General features: G+C 63.1%; 1 protein-coding gene across 2 annotated transcripts; it reads right to left on the bottom strand.

Moving 5' to 3' along the window:
• Window positions 1–2,172: 2,172 nt before the first annotated feature.
• Window positions 2,173–10,306, bottom strand: LOC119260114 (growth/differentiation factor 11-like). Of its 2 annotated transcripts, none has more exons than XM_037528997.1 (4): window positions 9,895–10,306; window positions 4,973–5,370; window positions 4,148–4,529; window positions 2,173–2,806 (listed from the first exon to the last, which is right to left on the bottom strand). In XM_037528997.1, exons 1-3 carry the CDS (start codon window positions 10,304–10,306, stop codon window positions 4,149–4,151), a joined length of 1,191 nt encoding a protein of 396 aa, XP_037384894.1. In that variant the 3' UTR covers window positions 2,173–2,806; window position 4,148. The 2 variants fall into 2 exon arrangements, with proteins under 2 accessions (XP_037384894.1, XP_037384895.1); XM_037528998.1 differs by having other exon boundaries at window positions 2,173–2,803.
• Between the last annotated feature and the right edge of the window lie 9,538 nt (window positions 10,307–19,844).

Genomic DNA, 19,844 nt, shown 5'->3' with positions numbered 1-19,844 from the left:
CTCTCCATTTCACTAGGTGATTTACAATGGAAATACTCCCTTGAGAAGATTCCAGTTAGAGGGTTTGAACTCGTTTGAGCATGTGTATGTGTCATTCACCACAACATACATGCTGGTACATTTGGGGGTTCAGATAGTGGGGAGAGGTGTGAGGAATCTCAATTGCTTCTTTACCCCCAGCTCACTGGCAGGAAAGCCAACATTGTGGCCTAGAGCTTTGACTTTCCTGTGTCTACCTTACTAAAGACCAGAAATTATAAATGCCAGTGTCTGCTGGTTCTTAGCTCGGGCCCCAGGAATCCAAAATATGAGCAAAGCCACAGTATACGGCAGTTACTCGGGCATTGGATTGGAAGGTGTTTGGGGATAAAGAAAAGGAGCTTGAAAGTCAGCTTGGAGCCTCTTCCGGGATTCCTCTCAAGGTAGGAAACAAATGAGCAATAGAGGGGGGAGAGGTATTTTTAGCTCAGGGCAAAGGCTAGGGGCAGGAGTGGGTAAAGCAGCTCCAGGGGGGATACAGGGATACCATGTGTGCTATTTTTGTCTTCTCAACCTCAGTCTTGATCTGAGGTGAGGTCAGTTTGCTGATAGAATTGACAGGGAAAAACATTTAGCATATTGAACCCTCAGGGGTTCTGTACCCTATTCTGGATCAAGTTGTCACAGGGGCTTCCCCTCCCCCCTTTTATGTGAGGTGAGGGTCCTTTGTTACCCACAACTCTTACATGCCCTAGGAGGTGTGCAGTATAGGTAGATGGGAGAATTTTTATGGTGTGGTTAAAGGGATATTTGAGATGCTTACTAGTTGGTACACTGGCAAGGGGAATGTGTTGATTTGGTCTGGATTTTGGTGACACTTCGTTGAAGAAATCTAGAATTAGGAAACTGTAGGAAATAGACCAGATACTAGCTCTGGATCATTTCAAGAGAAATTTAGATCCTTGGAGACTGGGGAAGAGATTTTTTCTCATCTTGTTTTGGACCAAGCTCTCCAGAGTTGCTCCAGGTCCCCTCCCTTTCTTTGCCCATCTTCTCTTGGGCTGCATGTCCCGACCTTAACCCCACATACTCCATGTTTTTCCCTTGCCCCACCTTTTTAATCCTTGAGCACCAGGTTTCCTCCTCAGATGGCCTTTGTTCCCAGGCTCTGAGGGGTAAAGGTGACGCTTGGGTAGGGAGAAGAGTTCATCACTGAATTCTAAACTCTTTGACTGCTTTTATTTTTTTTCTTTTTTCAGTTCAAGTGCTGGATTGTGTCATGTGACCGTCCCAAAACTCAGAGCACCCTGTGGCCATCTTTGCCCTCTGTCACATAACTTGAAAACTGCCTGATGGCCTTTTTTGTAATGGTTCCCTTCAGGAAGCCTTGATCTCAGTGAAGTAATCCTTTCCCAGCATTCCAGTGCCCCTGTCAGCCCCGTACTCCTCAGATACCCTTAACAAACAAAGGCAATCACACAGGTGGTGTAACAAATACACAAACAATTATACTAATTGTGATCGGAGGGGCACTGGCCAGATCCACACACATCGTAAGATGGGAGAGGAGGGTGCTGGCTTCCACTAAGTCGCTTGGCTGTGCCCCCCCCTCTTTATCCCATGCCTCTGTAGGGATGGGGAGGCCCAGGGGAATGAAACTTTAACTGGGATTTATATTCATAAGAGAAAGACACCCCCGCCCCCCCAACAAAGGTCTTTATTTGGTGGTATTAAAGGAGCATATTCTAAGTGTCCCCCAAATCTAATGCCCCATCTCTCTAGAACTGGTAGAGGGAAGTCACCTGATGCCTATTGCCAACCCCCACTCTGCCAAGATGGAGAGATGGGCATTTGACCTTGCAGGAGGCATCTTCCGTTCTTCTCTTTTCCTCTCCTTCCATCAAGGACATGTGACTCATGCTGATGGTCAGATACATCTTGTTCTCCACGATGGGGGCAGAAAGAAGCATGAAGAACAGGGCCAGAGGAGGTGGGGCTGGCACAGGTGCTACATGGGGAGAGGGGAGTCGAGTGCCCCTGCCCACTCCTGTGCCGAGACACCTCGTCTCACTTTCAGTCTGGGAATGAGAGTAAGATGCTACACACAGCTCACCATCACCTTCCCAAGAGGGCGCCGCAGACCTGTGCCCCTTCCACCAGCAAGGCCACGTGGGAGAACCGTGTTCTGGGAAGAACAAGCCTTCCAGGTTAGTGCTCTCCAGCCTGGGCTTTGCTTTAGCTCAGTAATGTTTGCTTCAGACCCATCACTGCTGGCTCTACTTAAAGTGATAATGTTGCTGAAGGTTCTTTCCTCTCCTCTCCTGCCATCCTCTAGGCTCTTGCCTCAAGCCAAGAGGTCTGCTGGTGAGGTGTGGATGGGGTGTGGACAGGAGATTCTCAGCTCCTTGGCTTCAGACAACTGTCCAGCTGGGAGGCAGAGGGGAACTTGTACTCGGAAGCCTGTGACTCCTTTAAGCCTCACATCTCTTCACCACTACTCTGGTGCCCTGGTTATCTGTCCCACAGCGAGAGGTATTTTATGTCCATAAAGTGCCCGTGGTAAGTGCTCAGAATTCATCTCTTGGCTGTGGCGGGTGCTGCTATTTCTCATTCCATCGAGGGGAAGAAACTGAGGCACAGTGAGTCAAGAGGAGGGTGGGTCAGGATTTTAGGAGGAATAAATAGGCCCAGCTAGTGACTTGGAGAGTCAGCCAGTCTCTGCCTCCTTCCAAACCAGGGAGTCTCCATCCTTCCCAACCTCTGTTCTAACTGGCCTTGTCAGATGCTTTTCCCCATTGTATTGTCCCCTCCCTGTTGCCAGGTACTGCTAGATTCCAAAAATAAAAGATAAAAAATAATTATAGACACTCTGTTCCCTTGTTCTCCCACCCCCCCTTCCACCCTGAGCTTTGGGGCTGGGGAACTAAAATGTCCCCCCTCCAGAATTCCTTCCCCCGCGGTCTGCCGGCTCTATTCCCTGGCCCAGTGCAGTGATTTGGATTTAGACGCCCTCTAACCTTCAGCCTCCTCCCCACTCTGTGTGCCCCCTCCTAGCCCTGCCCAGACCTCGTGACTCTGGGGCCTTGCTACTCTCCTTTTTATTGACCTGAAGGGAGAGGCCGGGAGCAGGGGCATTCCACAGGCTCTTTGGTCTCCCTCTTGGCTGGGGGGAATGTGGGCATAAGTGGGCCACTCCTCTGGCTACAGAATACTCTGAGGGTCGGCTCGAGGCTTGGTGTCGTGGCTCTCATGCAGACACTGGAGGGCGAGGGCGCGCCGCTCCATCTCCTCAGCTCCTAAGCCCGACCTCTTGACTGTCGTGGCTCCACTGGAATTCAGTTCAACCCGTTGGGCTCAGGAAGGTTAAACGGGGCGAGTATGGGTTGGAAACGTCCATGGTCGGCCCTCTTGCCCTCTACTCCCTTTCGGACCCCGGAGGCTTTACACAAGTGCTTACGTAGGTGGCTACTGCGGAAGAACAGGGTGTGGGAGAGAAGGGGCGAAGGGAGCGCAGTGGGCAGGGGCCCTTCGAGTGCGGTAAAGCCAAATTCCCCAAAAATGAAAAGTCACAATAAATAAATAAATAAAATCCACAAATCCTCACTTGCGCCCCTGCCCTCACTCCTGTCCCTGGCCGCGGCTGCAGGAAGAAAGGGAAGAAGCTAAGAAGGGATTTTCGATTTCCTCGCCTACTGAGAGTGGCAGTCGGGGGTCTCCCCCCACCCTACCACGCACGTCCCCTTGCCAGCTGAGGGAAGGTATGGGGCGTCCTCTCACTCCATTTCCATCTCCTCCTCGTCTCTCTGCCTCGTCTCGGCCTCGTCTGCCTCTCTAGCCCTTCGCCGTCTCGCGGTTGCTCTTCTTCCCCGTCTCTGTCCCTCTGCTCTACCTGTCTCTGTCCCTCTGCCTTCTTGCCAGACCTTCTCACCTGCATACCTCAAAAACTTCCCACCTGACCATGCTCCCTCCTCCTTCCCCTTTCCCCCAGAGCCTTCACCCCTCACCCCCACCTGCCTCCCTCTGTTGTATTGCACACTGCTTGGGCAGGGAATAAGGTGTGATGTTCATGGGGAGAGGCGGAGGGAGCTCTAGGGCCTTTTGGGGGCTGGGGGTCAAGGCTGGGGGTCTAGGGGTAGGGTCTGTGGGGGAAGCATCCTCTGTCCCCCACCTTAGGAGCAGCCACAGCGATCCACCACCATGCCAGGGATCTTGCCGTAGATAATCTGCTGCTTGTCATTGAAGTAGAGCATGTTGATTGGGGACATCTTGGTGGGGGTACAGCAGGGCCCCGCAGAGCCTCTCGGGTTAGCCTGCTGCACCAAGTGGGTGTGCGGGTACTTCTGCATGAACATGTACTCGCACTGGCCGGAGCAGTAGTTGGCTTTGTAGCGTTTGGGCGCGATGATCCAGTCCCAGCCAAAAGCCTCGAAGTCCACTGTGAGCGGGTAGCGGCAGCAGCGGGACTCGCTGGAGTGCTCGTCACAGTCCAGGCCCAGGTTCCGCCGGGACCGCTTGGTGTTCTCCAGGACTCGCAGCTCCATGAAAGGATGCTGAGGGAAGGAGAAGCGCGGAAGATGAGAGGGCCCCGAACAGCTGTCCCCTGCTGTCCCCTCGGCGGGGCCATCGGACACGGCCCCCGCCTTAGCCCACCCTACGCCTCCTTTTCTTACCAGCTAGCCAGTCCTTCCCGAATGCTCCCTCCACTGGCCACCTGACCCTCCTCCGCCCTTGGCCCTAGCTCAGCAACAGCCCACTTTTAGGTTCCCATGGCTCTTCACCCCAAATCCAGTTTCCAGCTGTTGCCTGGCTCCCCTCTCTGGAAAATAATAAATAGCCGCCACCCCCTCTTCTCCAAGTCCTCTAGAACCGGCTCCTGGCCCCAGAAATCAGTGCTGGTCCCTAAGCCCCTCTACATTCCTGTTCTACCTTTTCCAGCACCCCACCTCAGAGCCCGGCTGCCCAGGCCTGCCGCCCTCCCGGGCTCCCCGCTCACCAGCCCCTCCGCTCCCGGCCCCAGGGAGGTGACGGCCAGGTCTGTGCCGCTGGGGTCGAAGGCGTTGATCTCGATGCCCCAGTTGCTCTGTGGCTGGCGGAACCAGCTGTGTAGCACTTGCTTGAAGTCGATGCTCTGCCAGTGGCCGGAGCGCGAGTGCAGCTCGATCTTGAGTGACCGGATGCGGATGTGACGCCGGCCTCCGCCCCCTCCCCCTGCGGTCCCCTCCCCACTGAGGGGTTTCAGTCGCAAGATCTGCAGGTAGACTGTGGCCGGGCGGGGCACAGGCCGCAGGTACACCCACAGCTGGGCTTTCAGCACCTTTGTGAACATCACCTTGGGACTGAAGTGGAAGTGGCAGCAGAGGGGGCTGCCGTCTGTCTGCACCGCAGGGTCCGCTGGGGAGAGAGAAGGGGACACGGATCAGCCCAGGGTGTGCGGAGGGGGGGCAGCCCTGCGTGGCACTGGCAGTTTGCAGTCCTCAGCCCGAGTTTTCTAATTCTTTATTTTTATTTTAAACATTTTTTACATCATTTTTCATTTTGGCACAATGCGTGCATTTTCACCCTGGCGATAGTCCCCGTACAGTTCGCACCCCCTTGATTTCATTCTTTACCCGCCCACGCCTGTCTTGGTGACCAGCCTGTCACTGGGCCCCAGAACAGTGCCTCGGCGCTCCCCCGGCCTGACCAGTGCGCACCCCGTCCGCACGTCCTTGTGCTTGGACTCCCGCCTCCCGGGCGTGGCGAGGGAAGTCTGCCTGCGGCCTTCCTTTCCTGCGACTTTCCCCAGCAGGTGGGCTCCAGCTCTTTCTGAATTTTTGAGGCTCCATCATCGAGGTCAAACATCAGACCACACCTGCTGTCCTCAGGTCACCTCGCCCCATGTCTGCCCTGTTTTGTCTGGTGGTCAGGTGGAGCCTGGGACAACGCCCGCCACCCCCCAAAACACACACACACCCCAGACTGCTTCAGAGCGTGTTAGCCGAGGGGCCCGAGAGGAGCCACGAAGTAACCAGAACCGCGATCGAGGCTTCCTGCCTCATCCCCACGACGAAGAACACACGCAGCAGAAGGGAACTGTCCAGACACTTCCTGTGCATCTGACTCCCCAGTCCCTTGACCCTGAGAACAAGTTTTCTCAGCTGCTTCCTCCTCCTGGTTTTTATGCCTGGGCGGTCAAGGGAGGGACACGCTACCTCCACGCTGTTTCCTCACTTACCCAAAGCAGTGAGCGGAAGGACACCTGAGCAGCTCAGCTCTGATCAGGCTCCTGCTCCCCTCCGAGCGCCCTTTGGTCTCTCCGTCCAGGGCCAGCAAATCCTCACAAAAGTTTAACATCCCCAAGTTGTATCTTGGCACTTTGCCTTTGTTCTGGACCATAAATTGACCCTTCTTGGGGCTAAAGGATGATTAGCCTTAGCCTCCATTTCAGCTGCTCTCCGTTCCCCTTTCTGACCTGTGCAATCAGTGGGCAATGCCCTGAACCATGTTTCCGCTGGACAGGAATATCCATTCTCACTCTAGATAGAGGAGGAGTCGGGAGTGAAGCTTCCAGAGCCATGGAAGTGTGACCAGAAGCCCAGACCCCGCTGGGCTGACACTCCAGGTGTGGAGTTCTGCACAATCACCATGGCGGCCTTAGCACCAGCTGTCTCCCATGAGCAATCCCTCACCTACCCCGGGGGGACCGGGGACCCTCATGTTAACACGGGGAGGAAAGGCCTATGACCTTCGTATATTTGGGACAAGCGGCATGAAGTTCCTCTGCAGTTTCCTTTCTCTTGGCTCTTGGTACTGGAGTCCCGCCAGTTACCCTCCTGCGGGAGCAGCAGTGACAGTGCCCCCGGGTAGGATTCAGCAGTGGAGATTCAGAGATTAGATTAGCCAGGGGGGCAGGGGAGCGGCTGGTGAGAGGAGTGACGCCACAGCAGCCATCCTAAGAGCTTACCATGCGCAGCCATCCTAACAGCTTACCACGCCTCTGCCTCCTCTTGGACGTGGGGCTTGCTCTAGCTTCCTGCCAGTCTTAGGCGTAATTGGGTACTAATCTCCTTGAGGGTGGACACTTGTGTCTGTTTTGCTCACCATTGTAGTCTTAGTGCCTCCATGGCACCGGCTTCTCAGTATATACGCGCTGAAGGCCGTCCCTGAACTCGCAATCCTAAATTACACGGGCCAACCTCTGAAAGTTGGTCCTGGCATCTAAGCATTGTTCCTTGATGACAATTCAAGTGGGTTTCGTCACTTCCTGACCCCTCATTAACCGGTTTCTGACCTTACTCGCTAAGGGTGTCATCACCACGTCAGGGGTGCAGCTAGTAATCCTTGCTTCCTGGGGGTGCGGATCCTTGAAGAAAGCGCTGAAAGCAGTTGCTTCTCAATCAGGGTTGGTTTGTTGCTGGTTTCTAGGCTCTAAACCACACTCCCCTGGTGGCCAAGTCACCCAGTGCTTAGAGTTGGGGAACCCAGGGCGCCATCCCTCCAAGTCCTGGTTCCTTCAGGCAGAGTCCCGACCCTGCCCGAGGGGGTCTCATGTGGAGACAGTGGAGCAATGGAGCAAGAAAGGGGGGAGACCGCTGAGGATGAGGGAGGTGAGAGAGGACACTGTCAGGAGGAAGGCAGGTTAGAAGAGAAAGAAATGGGGGCGAGAAAGAAGAGAACGGGCAAGATCACGGTAGGGGGAGAAGAAATAAGTTCGGGGGCTGGAGAAGGGGCACGCAAAGGGCGGGGGGAGGTTAGGGCGCTGAAGGGGGGAGCTGGCGAAGCCCCGTGGGACGGCGAGAGAGGAGAGAAGGTGCAGAGGGAGGAACAAAGGAGAGGCAGGTAGAGCGCGGAGGGAAAACAAGGGGCTGCAGAGTCCCCAACACGGCAGAGGCCCGCTCCCCGGGGAGGGCCGGGCCACATCTGTGTTGGATGGATCGGGTTGGCGGCGGGCGGCAGGTCAGGGTTAGTGGGCGGCGCTGGTCTGCGGAGAGGTCATTGCACTGTTTTCAGCGGAGGCCCAACCCCCTCCCTGCTCGCACCTCCCCCTCCGCCCCCTCCCCAAACACGCTCCCCTCGGGCTCGCGGTGGGGCCGCGGCCGGGGCCTCTCGGGGCGGGCGGAGCGGGAGGCCGGGGGCTGGGCCCGGCTCCCAGCAGGGCCGGGGGCCGAGCTCGGGATGGAGGCCGGGGTGGGGGAGCCGCGGGCGGGGGAGCCGGGGCGGGCGCGGCCGGCGGGTGGGGGCGGGGGTCCGGCCGCGGGCGGGGGCGGGGCGGGGGGAGGGGCGCGAGGCTTCTCCGCTGACGCGCGCCTCCCCCGATTAGCCGAGCACAAGTCTCTTATTAAAGCGGGTCCCTGGGGATTAGACTATAAAAGTCTCTTTTTCCTCTTCCCCTCTCCCCTCCCCGCGCTCCCCGCCGCCCCCTCCCGCTCTCGGGAGCTCGGCTCGGCTCTTAAAGGGGCCGCGCCGCACCTGGCCCGAGCCCCGGCTCCTCGGCTCCCAGTCGTGGGGGGCGAGGGACCGAAGTTGGGGTGGAACCCCCCCCGCTGACGTCCGCCCCTGCCGCCCCGCCAGCCCGCCCCACGCTTCCACTCCTCGCGCGCGGGGTCCCGTCCGTCCTGCACCCCTCTCGGGGCGCCCTCGGGGCGCGGGTCCTGGGGCGCAGGGGCGCGGGGAGCCGCAGCGCCAGCTCCCGCTCGGGAGTCCTCTCGCTCCGCCCGCGGGCCCGGCCGCCGGTCCCCTCCGGGTCGCCGCCGTCCAGCAACTCGCAGCATTCCTGCGCAGCCGGTCCCGCACGCCCGCCCCGCCGCGGCCGGCCTCGGTCCACCCTCCGCGGGCAACGGGGGCCGGCCCGAGCCCGGCCTCGCACGCCCCCTGCAAGTCGGTGCCTCGCCCTCGGGCGCCCCTTCCGCAGCCCCGACCCCCCGGGCTGCGCTGGGGCCGCGCAGTCGCCGGCGCTGCACGAGGCGCTCACCCTCCCGGGCGCACCTGGGCGCCCGGCCTCTCCGGGGGGCAGGTCCCGGACGCCCCTCGTCCCCGGCTTTTTATGACCCGTTTGCCCATAAACCAGCCTCCCCCTCTTCTGCTCAGAGCCATAAAACCTCACAGTGCGCGCAGGGAGTGTGTGGGGGGTACTTGCCAAGCCCCAGGGAATGGGAACGCGTCTGGGCTCCAACTTGGACAAGTTGGGGGAGAGGGCGGACCTCGTGGGGGAGGGGAGAGGGGGTCATCAGACCCTCGGGAGGACTGGGCGCGGGGAGAGTTTTGGGGGGCGGGGTACTGGCCTGGATTTTCCGGGCCATAAAATTTCAAAGCCGCTCCAGTCCATGAACATGTTCATCTTCCGCTCGGCCGGGGGCCGGGGTGCCCGGGCTCCCCTCCCGCCCCGTCGGTTTCTTTCTTTTTCTCCCAGGTCCTCCCGTCCCTCCGGCCCGGGGCGGCGCGCGGAGTGGACGCGCCGACGGATGCCCTTAGCCCGGCGCGCGGGGCCGGCTCCTCTGACCTCGGGCTGCGCCCCGAAGACAGCTTTCGGGGCCCTGGGGCCCCGGGTGTCACCGGGGCCGGGGGTCGACAAGCTGCCAGCTGGGCTGCCCGGCCGGGTCCCCGGCCCCGGGGCTGGCTCCCGGGAGGGGAGGGGCCCCTGGGCGGCCCGGCGGGCGCGCTCGCGCGGGGGGACCGGCTGGGGCGCGGGGGCCGGGCCCGCGGGCGGCGGGGACGCCCGGGGTCCGGAGCCCCCGGCCCGTCGTGCGCTCGCCCCGCGGCCCTTCGGGGCTGACCGCCGCCCCCTCTGCGCGCCCCGCGCCCCCGAGCGCCCCCTCCGCGCGGCCCGAGCGCCGGGCGCGCCCAGCGACGTCTCCGCTCGCCCCGCCGGCCCGCGAGCCCCAACTCCGCGCGCCCGCAAAGTTCCCGGGCGGCCCCGCGCGCCCGGCCCGCACTCACTCTCCTGGGCCATGCTGATGACCGTCTCGGTGGTGGCGTGGTACTCGTCCTCCTCCAGGAAGTCCTCGGGCTGCAGCGCGTCGCCCTGGAAGTCGTGCAGGTCCAGGATCTGCTGCAGCGGCGGCGCCTTGGGCAGCAGCTGCTTCACCACCTCGCGGCTGATGTTGGGCGCCTCCTTGAGCCGCAGTTTGCTCAGGATCTGCGCCTTGATGCTCTCCAGGCGCAGCTCGCGGCTGTGCTGCCGCCACACGCACACGGGGCAGCCGGCGGGCTCGGGCGCCGCGGACGGGGCCGGCCGGCGCGCGCGCTCCCCCCCGGCGCCCGCCGCGGGGCCCTCGGCCGCCCCCCCCCGGGGCCGCAGCTCCAGGGCGAGGAGCAGGAAGCCCAGCAGCCGCGGGGCCGCGAGCACCATGCTGGAGGGGAGGGGAGGAGACTGGGGCGGGACGCCGGGGTCCCGGGGGAGGGGCGGGGAGGGCGCGAGGGGGCGGCCCGCCCGGGGGGGCCGCGGGGGCCGGGGCGGCGGCGCGCGGGCGGGGCGGGCGGCGGCCGGGGCGGGCGGCTGGGGGGGCCCGAGCCCGGGCCGGGCCCTTTATAGCCCCGGCCCCCGTGTCGTCAGCGGCCGCGATTGGCTGCGGAGCCAACAAAAGAGGCAGCGCTGTCATCCGAGGCGAGAGCGGCCGCCGCAGCGCCGCGGCGGGAGAGGGCGGGCGCCGGCGAGGTGGGGAGACGGGCGCGCGCTCGGCGAGGCGGGAAGCGCCGCGAAAGTCAAAGTCGGGGGGCCGGTCGGGGGCGCGGCGGCCGGGAGGCGAGGCCGCGAGGGGGGCCCCGGGGGAGGCCCGGGGGCGCCGCCGCGCGGACGGAGCCGCCCCGAGACGGCGGGGCCGGGGCCGGGGGCGGGGGGCGGGGGGCAGCGCCCGGCGGGCGGGGTGCCAGGCGGAGGGACCGGGAGACCGAGGCCAGGGCGCCGGCACGGGGGCGCCCAGAGGGGTGGGGGCCGCGGCACTGGAGGTGCCGGGGCCCAGCTCCGCGAGGGCCTGGGGAGGCCGGGCCCGGGCAGACGCCCCCGGGGTGGGGGCAGAGTCAGCCCGACCCGAGCCGGCCCGGCGGGCGCGCGGGACGCCCGAGGGGGCGGAGGGAGAGAATCTGAGCCGGAGGCTCCGGGAGGGCGCCGGGGGCGCGGACAATGGGGCGGCGAGGACGCGGACGGGCCCCGGGGCCCCCGGGGTGGGTGGCGGGGACTGGGCGCCCCGCGGGCACGGGCGGACCGGGAGCCGGGGAGAAAGTGAACTTGAAATTGAAGCTCGAAGGGGTGGGGAGGCGGGGAGAGGCCGGCACTGCCCGGGACCGGGGGAGGGGCGGGGAGAGACCCCCGCGCCGGGCGGGGAGTCGGCCTCGGGGCTCCGGGCTGGGCGCTCGCCTCTGCGGGGTCCTAGAAATCCGAGGAGGGCCTTGGGCTGCGGGGGAGCTGCGGGCTGTGGCGAGGCGGCCTGGAGACCCGGGCGGGCTGGTCTGCAGGTGCGGCCTGGGTGGGCGCAGCCGGGGCCGGGCAGGCGGCGCCGCGGGGCCAAAACGCTGTCGAGGGGCTCAACTCCCGGCGCCGGACACGGCTTCCCAGACCTCGCTCTCCCCGGGTCTCTTCCTTGCGTCCAAAGCCCCGGAGGCCAAAACACAATAGTCGCGGTAATTGCAGCTGTTTGAGGGGGTCCGATCTGCTTCCCGGCACTGACAACTTGAGTTGAATGGACGGGTGACGATGCTGGGCCCCAGGGACACAGCCGAGCGCGGCAGTTTCCTCTCCGGAATCAAGCCCAGCGGGCCGTCCTCAAGTCGGCGCGCGGGAGCTGCGCCCTGGGCTCCAGCGGGAGCAGGGCTGGGAAGCGGGAGTGGCATTGAGGGAAGAAACCGGGGCTCCAGGTGTGAGGGAGGGATTAGGGGCGCCAGGCTGGGGAACTTGGAAGAGAATCCATTTCCATGGGGAACAGCAACGCAGACAGCGGCAGAATGGGGGAAAAAACAACCACCCAACACATGGACAGCTGGTTCCCGCGCTTGCTTGGGGCTAAATCATGGCCATTTCAACATGCCATCAGCCGTCTTCATCTGCAAAATGAGAATCACCTTGTCCCCCCTCAAGGAGTGTGCAGGATTACACGGCAGCCACTCAGTAGTGGCCTCCATGGGCTCCTTCTGCCTCAGGATTTTTTTTCCTTAAGGTTTTTTATTTGTGCATACAAGAGCTGGGGTACAGGCCGGAGATGGGGGAGTGTGTGACAGGATTCACCACAGACAGAGCGGGGAGCAGAACAGGCAGACTGACTGAAACACACTGCTGAGGGGAGCAGCGGGGAGACAGGAGAGGTCTGTGCCATGTGGGTTGTTCCCTGGCTGCGGGGGGGGGGGGGGGGGATTGAACTTGTGCTGCAGAGGCTGCAGATTGCTTCACAGTCCGGTGCTTAACCCCTTGCGCCACCAGGGAGGCCCCTGATATGCATCTCAGACCAGGTACCACCACGAGGCAGGATGGGGGGGTCCTGTGCTTACTCACCCTCGGTGTTCACCATATGCCTCACCTCCTGCTATGTAGCCACATCCTCTGACGATGTCCAACCCCCGGCCCCCAACCTTGCGGAGACTGAAGGTGTATACAAGGCCCTGATGACTTCCTGCAGATGGGCTCAGCCTCCATGCGAATCCGCGAAATACCAGCGCATTAAACCTGCTTGTTAGCCCTGATGTCCATGTTTCCTTTGTGCCGTGTAACCACGGGTCTCAGTGAGTTAGTCATTACTATCATTCCAGGTGAGCCCCTCCTCTGGAGACCAGGGCGAGCAGGAACCTTTTTCACCTTAGCTGGTTTTTTTTTTAAAGGTTTATTTATTTATGCATACAAGCACTGGGGTGCAGGCCAGGGGTGTGGGGGTGAGAGGACCCATCAGAGACAGAGCGGGGAGCAGAACAGGCGGATGGACTGAAGACACTGCTGAGGGGAGCAGCGGGGAGCCGGGAGAGGTCTGCTGCGCCCCGTGGGCAGCTCCCCGGTGGGGGATCGAACTCGTGCTGCAGAGGCTGCCGACAGCTTCACAGGTCAAGTCTTACCCCCTTGCGCCACCGGGACCCCCCCTTGGCTGTTCTGAATAAAGAGCGGATGGACTCTGCTAACTGGGCCTGGCGAGCCCGGCGGCGCGGAGACAGCGGCCTGGCCGCGCGCGGCGGGGCTTCGCCGGCGGGAAGGGGGAGGCGCCGGGAACAACCTGTGGGAGCGAAGGCTCCGCCTCGGGCCTGCCGCGGGCCCGGCCGCCGCGCCCGCGAGAGGACAGGCCGCCCCCTGGCGTCGGGTCCCGCGGCCTCCGCCGGAGCGGCCGAAGCCTTTTTGTTTCGCGCTTCGCCTGTTTCCCCTCAGGCCTCCGGCCCGGGGCGCTGCGCGGCTCCCCCGAGGAGCCAGAGCTGGGCCGGGCGGTTTCCGTCCGGAGCGCCGGCCTCCCCCGCTCGAGGCCCGGCCACGCGGGCGCCGCCGCCGGACGGGCGCGCAGGAGGGACCCGGCGCTCCGGCTCCCGGCCCGGCCGGCCCGGCCTCGGCCCCGCCCACTCCCCGTTTCCCCGGCAACCGGCCTCCCGCGGGGCCCCGCGCGGGGTTTCCAGGCAACCCCAGGCCCGCCTCCCCCCAGGTCCTGCCTGCGCGGTAGTGAGGGTCCGGCCTCGAGGGGCGCTGCGGGCCGGGGCGCGGGCGGGCGGGCGGGGGGCCGGCGGCGGCCCCGGGCGGGCGCGGGGTGTCCAGACCCGCCGGGCCCGGGGGCTCGCGCGGCCTCCGGCACAGGGTCCGCCGCGAGCTCAGGAAAAGGAACTGCGGACCCCGGAGGCCGCGGCCAAGGTTGGGGGCCGGGAACCCCGGGCCGCGGGGGCGCGCGGGCCCCAGCCGGGGGGCGCCCCAGCCGCGCGCCCGGCCCGTGCCCCCCCGCGCCGCCCCTGCGAGCGGGTCCGCGGGCTCCCGGCCCGGGTCCTCGCCCGTGTCCCCGAAAGGCCGTTTTAGGGCCCGTGGACTCCTTCCCTGGCGCCGCGGGCCGTTCCCCGGGGGGGCCGCGCCCCCAGAGCAGCCGAGGGGCGGGGGCGTCCCTCCCGGCCGGCCCGGCTCGCGGGGGGCTGCTCCGCGCCGCGGGGCTTCTGCGGGCCGCGCCGCCTGCTGGCCTCTCCCGCGAGCCCCGGAGCCCCCAGCGAGGATCTTCTCCCCCAGAGCCGCACCCCCGGCCCGCCCGGGCCCCGGAGGAGCTGGAGCTCGGGAGGGGGAGCAAAGCGGGAGCGCTGGGGTGGGTGGGAGGCGACCGGGGCGCCCAGAGGCGCTGGAGCGACACTCCCTTGCTGCTGGCGGCGCGGCGGCCCCGCGGGCGCTGGTCCCCGTTGGCCTCCCCCGCGGTGAGAAGGGAGGGTCCGGCCACGCCGGCCTCCCTGGGAATGCCGACCACGGGTGAGGCGCCGACCCAGAGGGGACAAAGCATGACCCACCGGGGCTGCCCCGCGCGAGGAGCTGTTGGGGAGCAGGGGAGAGCTGGAGGCCGGAAGGTTCAGAGGGAGTCCAGGGTCCAGTAGCCAGCACAGGCCGGTGCAGGTCAAGGTTGGGGTGGTGGGGGGTGTCATCACCGTGAAGGCGGGGCCATGTCTCACCCAACAGTCCCAGGGGCCGGCATGGACAGGCTTCACTACGTGGGTGGGTGGGGGATGCTTCCTTGGCCTCGTCTAGACCTCTCAGTCCCAGCGAACTAAACCCTGGGCCACCCTAGCATTGCCTCTTTCTTTCTTTTTTTAATTTATTCATGCGTACAAGAACTGGGGTACAGGCCAGAGGTGCGGGGGTGGTGGTGAGAGGATTCACCAGAGACAGAATGGGGAGCAGAACAGCAGACTGACTGAAATCCACTGCTGAGGGGAGCAGCGGGCGAGTCAGGAGAGGTCTGCTGCACCATGTGGGGAGCTCCCTGGCCGGGGATCAAACTCGTGGAGGCAGTGGCCGTGGAGGCAGTGGCTGCGGGTAGCTTCATAGGTTGCATCTTAACTCCTTGCACCACCAGGAAGGCCCTAGATACCACTTTTAATCTAAAATCTGACTACTCTTCTCCCGAGTTACACATTTCCAAGTCCTGGTGGGATGTCTCCACCAGAATGTCACTTGTGTGCCTCCTGCCTCCCAGACAGTACCTGGCACCTCAACTGCCCAGGTCTGAAAGTTCTGAGACATCCCGGACTCCTCCCATGTCCTCTCACCTTTCACAGGTAAAGATCCCTGGGTCCTTTGTCCTTGGGAATGTCACTGAGACTTCCTTCCTGTAGGGTAAGGAAAATGTCAGGCTTTTCTGCCCTCCCGCCATCAGGATGGATGATGGATCCCCGGGGCAGTTGGAACAGGCCCTGTATGAAAGAGAAGAAACCCTGAGTGGATGCAGTGCCCGCGAGGCGGCAGGAGCCATGCGATGGGTATTTCTCACAGCTCTGCGGGAGTCCAGGCAGAAAGAGCAATCTAGAATCCAGCAAGGGGCCTCCCCGGTGGCGCAGCGGTTGAGCGCTGGGTTGTGAAGCTGCCCGCGGCCTCTGCAGCACCGGTTCCATCCCCAGCCACTGGGGAGGGTCCCACACAGCGCGCAGACCTCTCCTGCGGCCCGCTGCTCCCCTCAGCAGTGTACTTCGTCAGTGTGCCTGCTCTGCTCCCCGCTCTGGCTCTGGTGAATTCTCTCACCCTCCCGCGCTTCTGACTGTACCCAGTGCCTGTATAAACAAAACAAACAAATAAAAATAAATAAATAAAAAACATGTCTCTATTTAAATAAATAAATAAATAAATAGAATCCAGCGAGTAGGAGATGAGATGACGGACCCCTGCGGTCCTGAGTGCAGGCCTGATGGCGGGCCCTGGAGTAGGTGTGGGCATGCATAGGTGGGTACACCTGAGCTAAGAGACTGGTTTATAAGGGGGGCGCAGCAGAGTGCGGTGTGGTGGGGGTGCGGTGTCCAGGGTGGAGGAGTGGAGTGTACCGAGGAGTACAGCGACTACAAACAACGGCGAAGAGCATGTGGCTGCTAGAACCGTTCACAAACCTGCCCGGAATGGGTTGGTTGCCTTTCACTTCCTCTTGTGGTTCCAGGCTTCGTTAACTCCCCTTCGACCTTGACCTCCTAGGTTACCTGAAGTCATTCCTCTTCATCTCCAGATCCAGGGATAATTCACCTCCCCAACTGCCCCTCACTTCCTTGCCTTCTAGGCTACTCCACAGGGCCTCACACCTCTAATGTCTGCCGTCGTGGGAGGTCTTCGAAAGCAAATTGAAGACATGAGATTTCACCCTTCAATATTTTAGAATGTGTCTTCTTATTTTAAAGACTTATTTATGCATACAAAAACTGGGGTACGGGCCAGGGCCAGAGGTGCGGAGAGTGAGAGGATTCACCAGACACAGAGGGGGGAGCAGAGCAGGTGGATCTACTGAAACACACTGCTGAGGGGAGCTGTGGTTAGACAGGAGAGGTCTGCTGAGCCCTGTGGGTCACCTCCCTGGCCGGGATCGAACTTGTGCTGCAGTGGCTGCCCATAGCTGGAGAGTGCTGAGACTTTAACCCCTGCGCCACCAGGGGGACCCACAACTGACCCCTTTTTACCCTCCTTATCTGCCCTCATCCCGTTTTTCCCTTCTGGTAACTACTTTTGTTCTTAGAGTCTACGAGTTTGTTTTTGTTTTGCTTTGTTCATTAGTTTTGTTTCTTTACCTTACACAGGAGTGAAATACTGTACTTCTCTCTCTTCATCTGATCTATTTTACTAAACATAAGGCCCTCGAAGCCCACCCACAGCTGTTGCAAATAGCAGCTTTCATGATTTTCTTTTTTCACAGCTGAAAAGTATCCCATCATGTGCCTCTGCCTTACATTCCTAACTAATCATCTGCTGATGGGCACTTTGGTTGCTTCCCATTCTTGGTTATCATCAATAAAGCTGCAATCAACGCCCGCCCGGTGTATGTTATAGAAACAAAAAGGCAAACTACTGAGTGGGAGAAAGTCACAAGTCACGTATTCATGATATCCAAAGTGTTCTGTATCAAGAATTCAAACAATTCAACAACAACAAAAGCAAACAACCCAATTAAAAAAAAAACAAACCGGCAGAGAATCTGAATAGACGCTCCTCTAAAGAAGATGTAAAAATGGCCAGTAGGCGCAGGAAGAGGTGTTCCTCTCTCCTTGTGAGAGAAATGCAAACCCAGACCACAGGTATTGCCGTACTCTGGTGAGAACAGCTATTATAAAAAAAAAAAGCAAGATGGGGCGGGGGGCGGGGGGGCTTAAGCACTGCACTATGGAGCAATCTGCTGCCTCTGCAGCAGAATTTGATTCCCCAGCCCCGCCAGGGAGCTACCCACATGGCACAGCAGACCTCTCCTGACTCGCCCGCTGCTCCCCTCCCCTCAGCAGTGTACTTTGGTCAGTCTGCCTGTTCTGCTCCCCACTCTGTCTCTGGTGAATCCTCTCACCCCCCGCACCTCTGGCCTGTACCCCAGCTCTTGTATAAATAAATAAATCTTTAAAAAAACCACACAAGACGAGGGTGGGGGGCCTCTGTTCTCGCAGGCTGGGTCTGCCTGTTGGTGGAGGGCAGACGGCTCCCTTCCTGGCCTTGCTGCCCCAGCCTGGCACATGCCTGGCGTCCAGGGGCAGCATGATAGAGACAAATTGATGAGAACTCCCCTCCTCAGCACCTTGCCCACCTAACTCCACCGCCCGCCTGCTCAGCTGGCCAGGGAGCAAGGTCCAGCAAGGGCTTGGCTGCCTGCTTTATCATGCCTGATTGCTTTCACCCGGAGGGTGTGAACAGGGATGTTGGTTCCCACCCAGCAGAGCGCCTTCCTCACTCTGGCAGTTTCTTCCCTCCTTTGGGTGCTCATGATGGAGGACAAGAATGAAAAGTCCGGGTTCTCCCTGGTGGCGCAGCGGGTTGAGCGCAGTGCTGTGAAGCTGTCCGCAGCCTCTGCATCGCGGGTTCGATTCCTGGCCCTCCAGGGAGATGCGCACATGGCGCGGCAGACCCCTCCTGTCTCCCTGCTGCTCCCCTCAGCAATGGTTTTGGTCCATCTGCCTGTTCTGCTCCCCACTCTGTCTCTGGTGAATCCTCTCACCCTCCCTCGCCTCCGGCCTGTACCCCCAGTGCTTGTGTGAATAAATAAATCTTTAAAAAAGAATAAAAAGACTGGAAAGGAGGCCTCACAAGACTAAAACCTGACTCACACAGGAGGTGGGTAGAGGAAAATAACATGACCATCGACACAGCTGCAGAGGTCATGCCGTCCCGTCCCTCAAGGCAGGAGCCCGCAGCAGGGCCAGGCTGCGGCAGCGGGTGGAGCACAGACTGATGGAGGTCGGGCTCGGCCTGGAATCTTCTGTCGTCTTTGGATTCCGCAAGGTTGTCCGAAACCAGCAACAAGCTGAGGGCTCACAAGGAGGGGCCGCTCCCGAACTGGAGGGCTCGATCCCCGCAGTCTCCGCCCAGCCCCGGGCAGCACCCGTCTGCCCACCTGAGACTCTGCAGGTGCCTCTTTCCACCCACTCTCTGCTCTAGGGCCGCAGCCCCCGCCTGCCCCTGCCCTGTGCCTGCCGGGGCGTCTCCTCACTGACCCCCCCTCAAGGCCGCCGCCTGCAGCCCCGCAGCCTCCCAGCCAGCCCGCCCCTTCGGTGCACCCCTCTGCGCGGGTCCCTGGTTCTTCTGGCTGGCCCCGCTCCCCAACATGACTGAGTCTCCGTCTCCCGGGAGCTCCGGGGAAACCTTTCCCAGAGTGACCCCAAGGACCCCGCACCCCAAACCCAGAGACTCCAAAACCCACACCACTCGCACGAGCCTCAGGACCCCAAAGGGTGCGGTGGGCGCGGGCTGGGCCCCATCCCTGACCCGTTGACACAGGGCCTTCTGGGGATCCCCCCTGCCACGGCCTCTCCTTCCTGCCGTCCCTCTGGGGGTGTCCGCTGGGCTGGGCGGGGTGTCCAGGGCCCTCTCCTCCCAGCAGGCCGGTCCCGAGAGGGGAGACCCGAGGCCTCGTCCGCTCTCTCGGGGGGAGGGGCGGGATTTCGAGGTGCCCTGAGGGACAGGGGGGGGGTGTCTCTGGGGCGGGGCTTCCTTCCCACCGGAGCCGTGACTCGGGGGCGGCGCACACCGAGACGCGAACTGCGGGGGCGGCAGGGCGCCCCCTCAGTTGCGGTGGGGGACAGACTCCGGGCGAGAGGCCGGGGCCCTCCTGGAAGCGCCCCCTCGGGCCCCACCCGCCCCGGCGGCCCGCAGCCCCCTGCGCCGGGGGTGGGGGGGGCAGAGCCGGGGGGCCCCGGGGGGCGCTGCCGGGCCCGGGCGCGGGGCCCCTCGGAGCCGCGTCTCCCCCTGCGGCCCCCGAGGGAGGCGGGCGGCTCCGGCCCGGCTCCGCCCAGGGCGCCCCCCCCGCGGGGGGTCCCCGCGGGCCCCCCGGCGCCGGCTGACTCAGGGGCGCCGCTGCGCGTCACGCGGGCCGGGGCGGGGCGGGCCGGGCCGGGCCGGGCGGGGCGGGCCGCGGGGGCTCAGAGCCCGGCCGCGGGGACAGCAGCGCAGCTCGCGGGCCCAGGTAGCGGGGCGGGGGGCGCGGGCGGGGGGCGCGGGCGGGGGCCGGGCCGAGCCCCCGCTGCGGCTCGCGGGGAGGCGGGACCCCCGCCCGCGCCTTCCGGCCCCGCAACTTTGTGACTTCGGAGAAGTTCGGGGCCGGGCCGGGCCGGGCCGACCTCGTCTGTGTTCCGGGGGGTGGTCGGGCCCCGGGTGGGGGCCGGGCCGGGCGGGGGACCGTTCTCCGCGGCGGGGGGCGGGGGCCGGGGTTGGGGCCCGGCGCCCGGGCCCGACGGGCGGGGGGCGCGCGGGCTCGGGCCCCCCGGCACCCCCGGGCTCGGCCGCGGGGCGGGACCTG

Source organism: Talpa occidentalis, unplaced genomic scaffold (assembly GCF_014898055.3).
Source record: "Talpa occidentalis isolate TD23 unplaced genomic scaffold, MPIMG_talOcc4v2.1 talOcc4.54, whole genome shotgun sequence".
In the NCBI taxonomy this organism is placed as follows: Eukaryota; Metazoa; Chordata; class Mammalia; order Eulipotyphla; family Talpidae; genus Talpa; species Talpa occidentalis.
This window is presented reverse-complemented; position numbering and strand designations above follow the sequence as displayed.

What these genes read in the sequence shown, in the direction of transcription:
- LOC119260114 (XM_037528997.1), bottom strand. Translation starts at nt 10,306, where the DNA reads ATGGTGCTCGCGGCCCCGCGGCTGCTGGGCTTCCTGCTCCTCGCCCTG. An exon ending in CATCAGCATGGCCCAGGAGA is followed by an intron (nt 5,371 to 9,894) that starts GTGAGTGCGGGC and finishes CTCTCTCCCCAG; the next exon opens with CGGACCCTGCGGTGCAGACA. An exon ending in GGCCGGGAGCGGAGGGGCTG is followed by an intron (nt 4,530 to 4,972) that starts GTGAGCGGGGAG and finishes TCCTTCCCTCAG; the next exon opens with CATCCTTTCATGGAGCTGCG.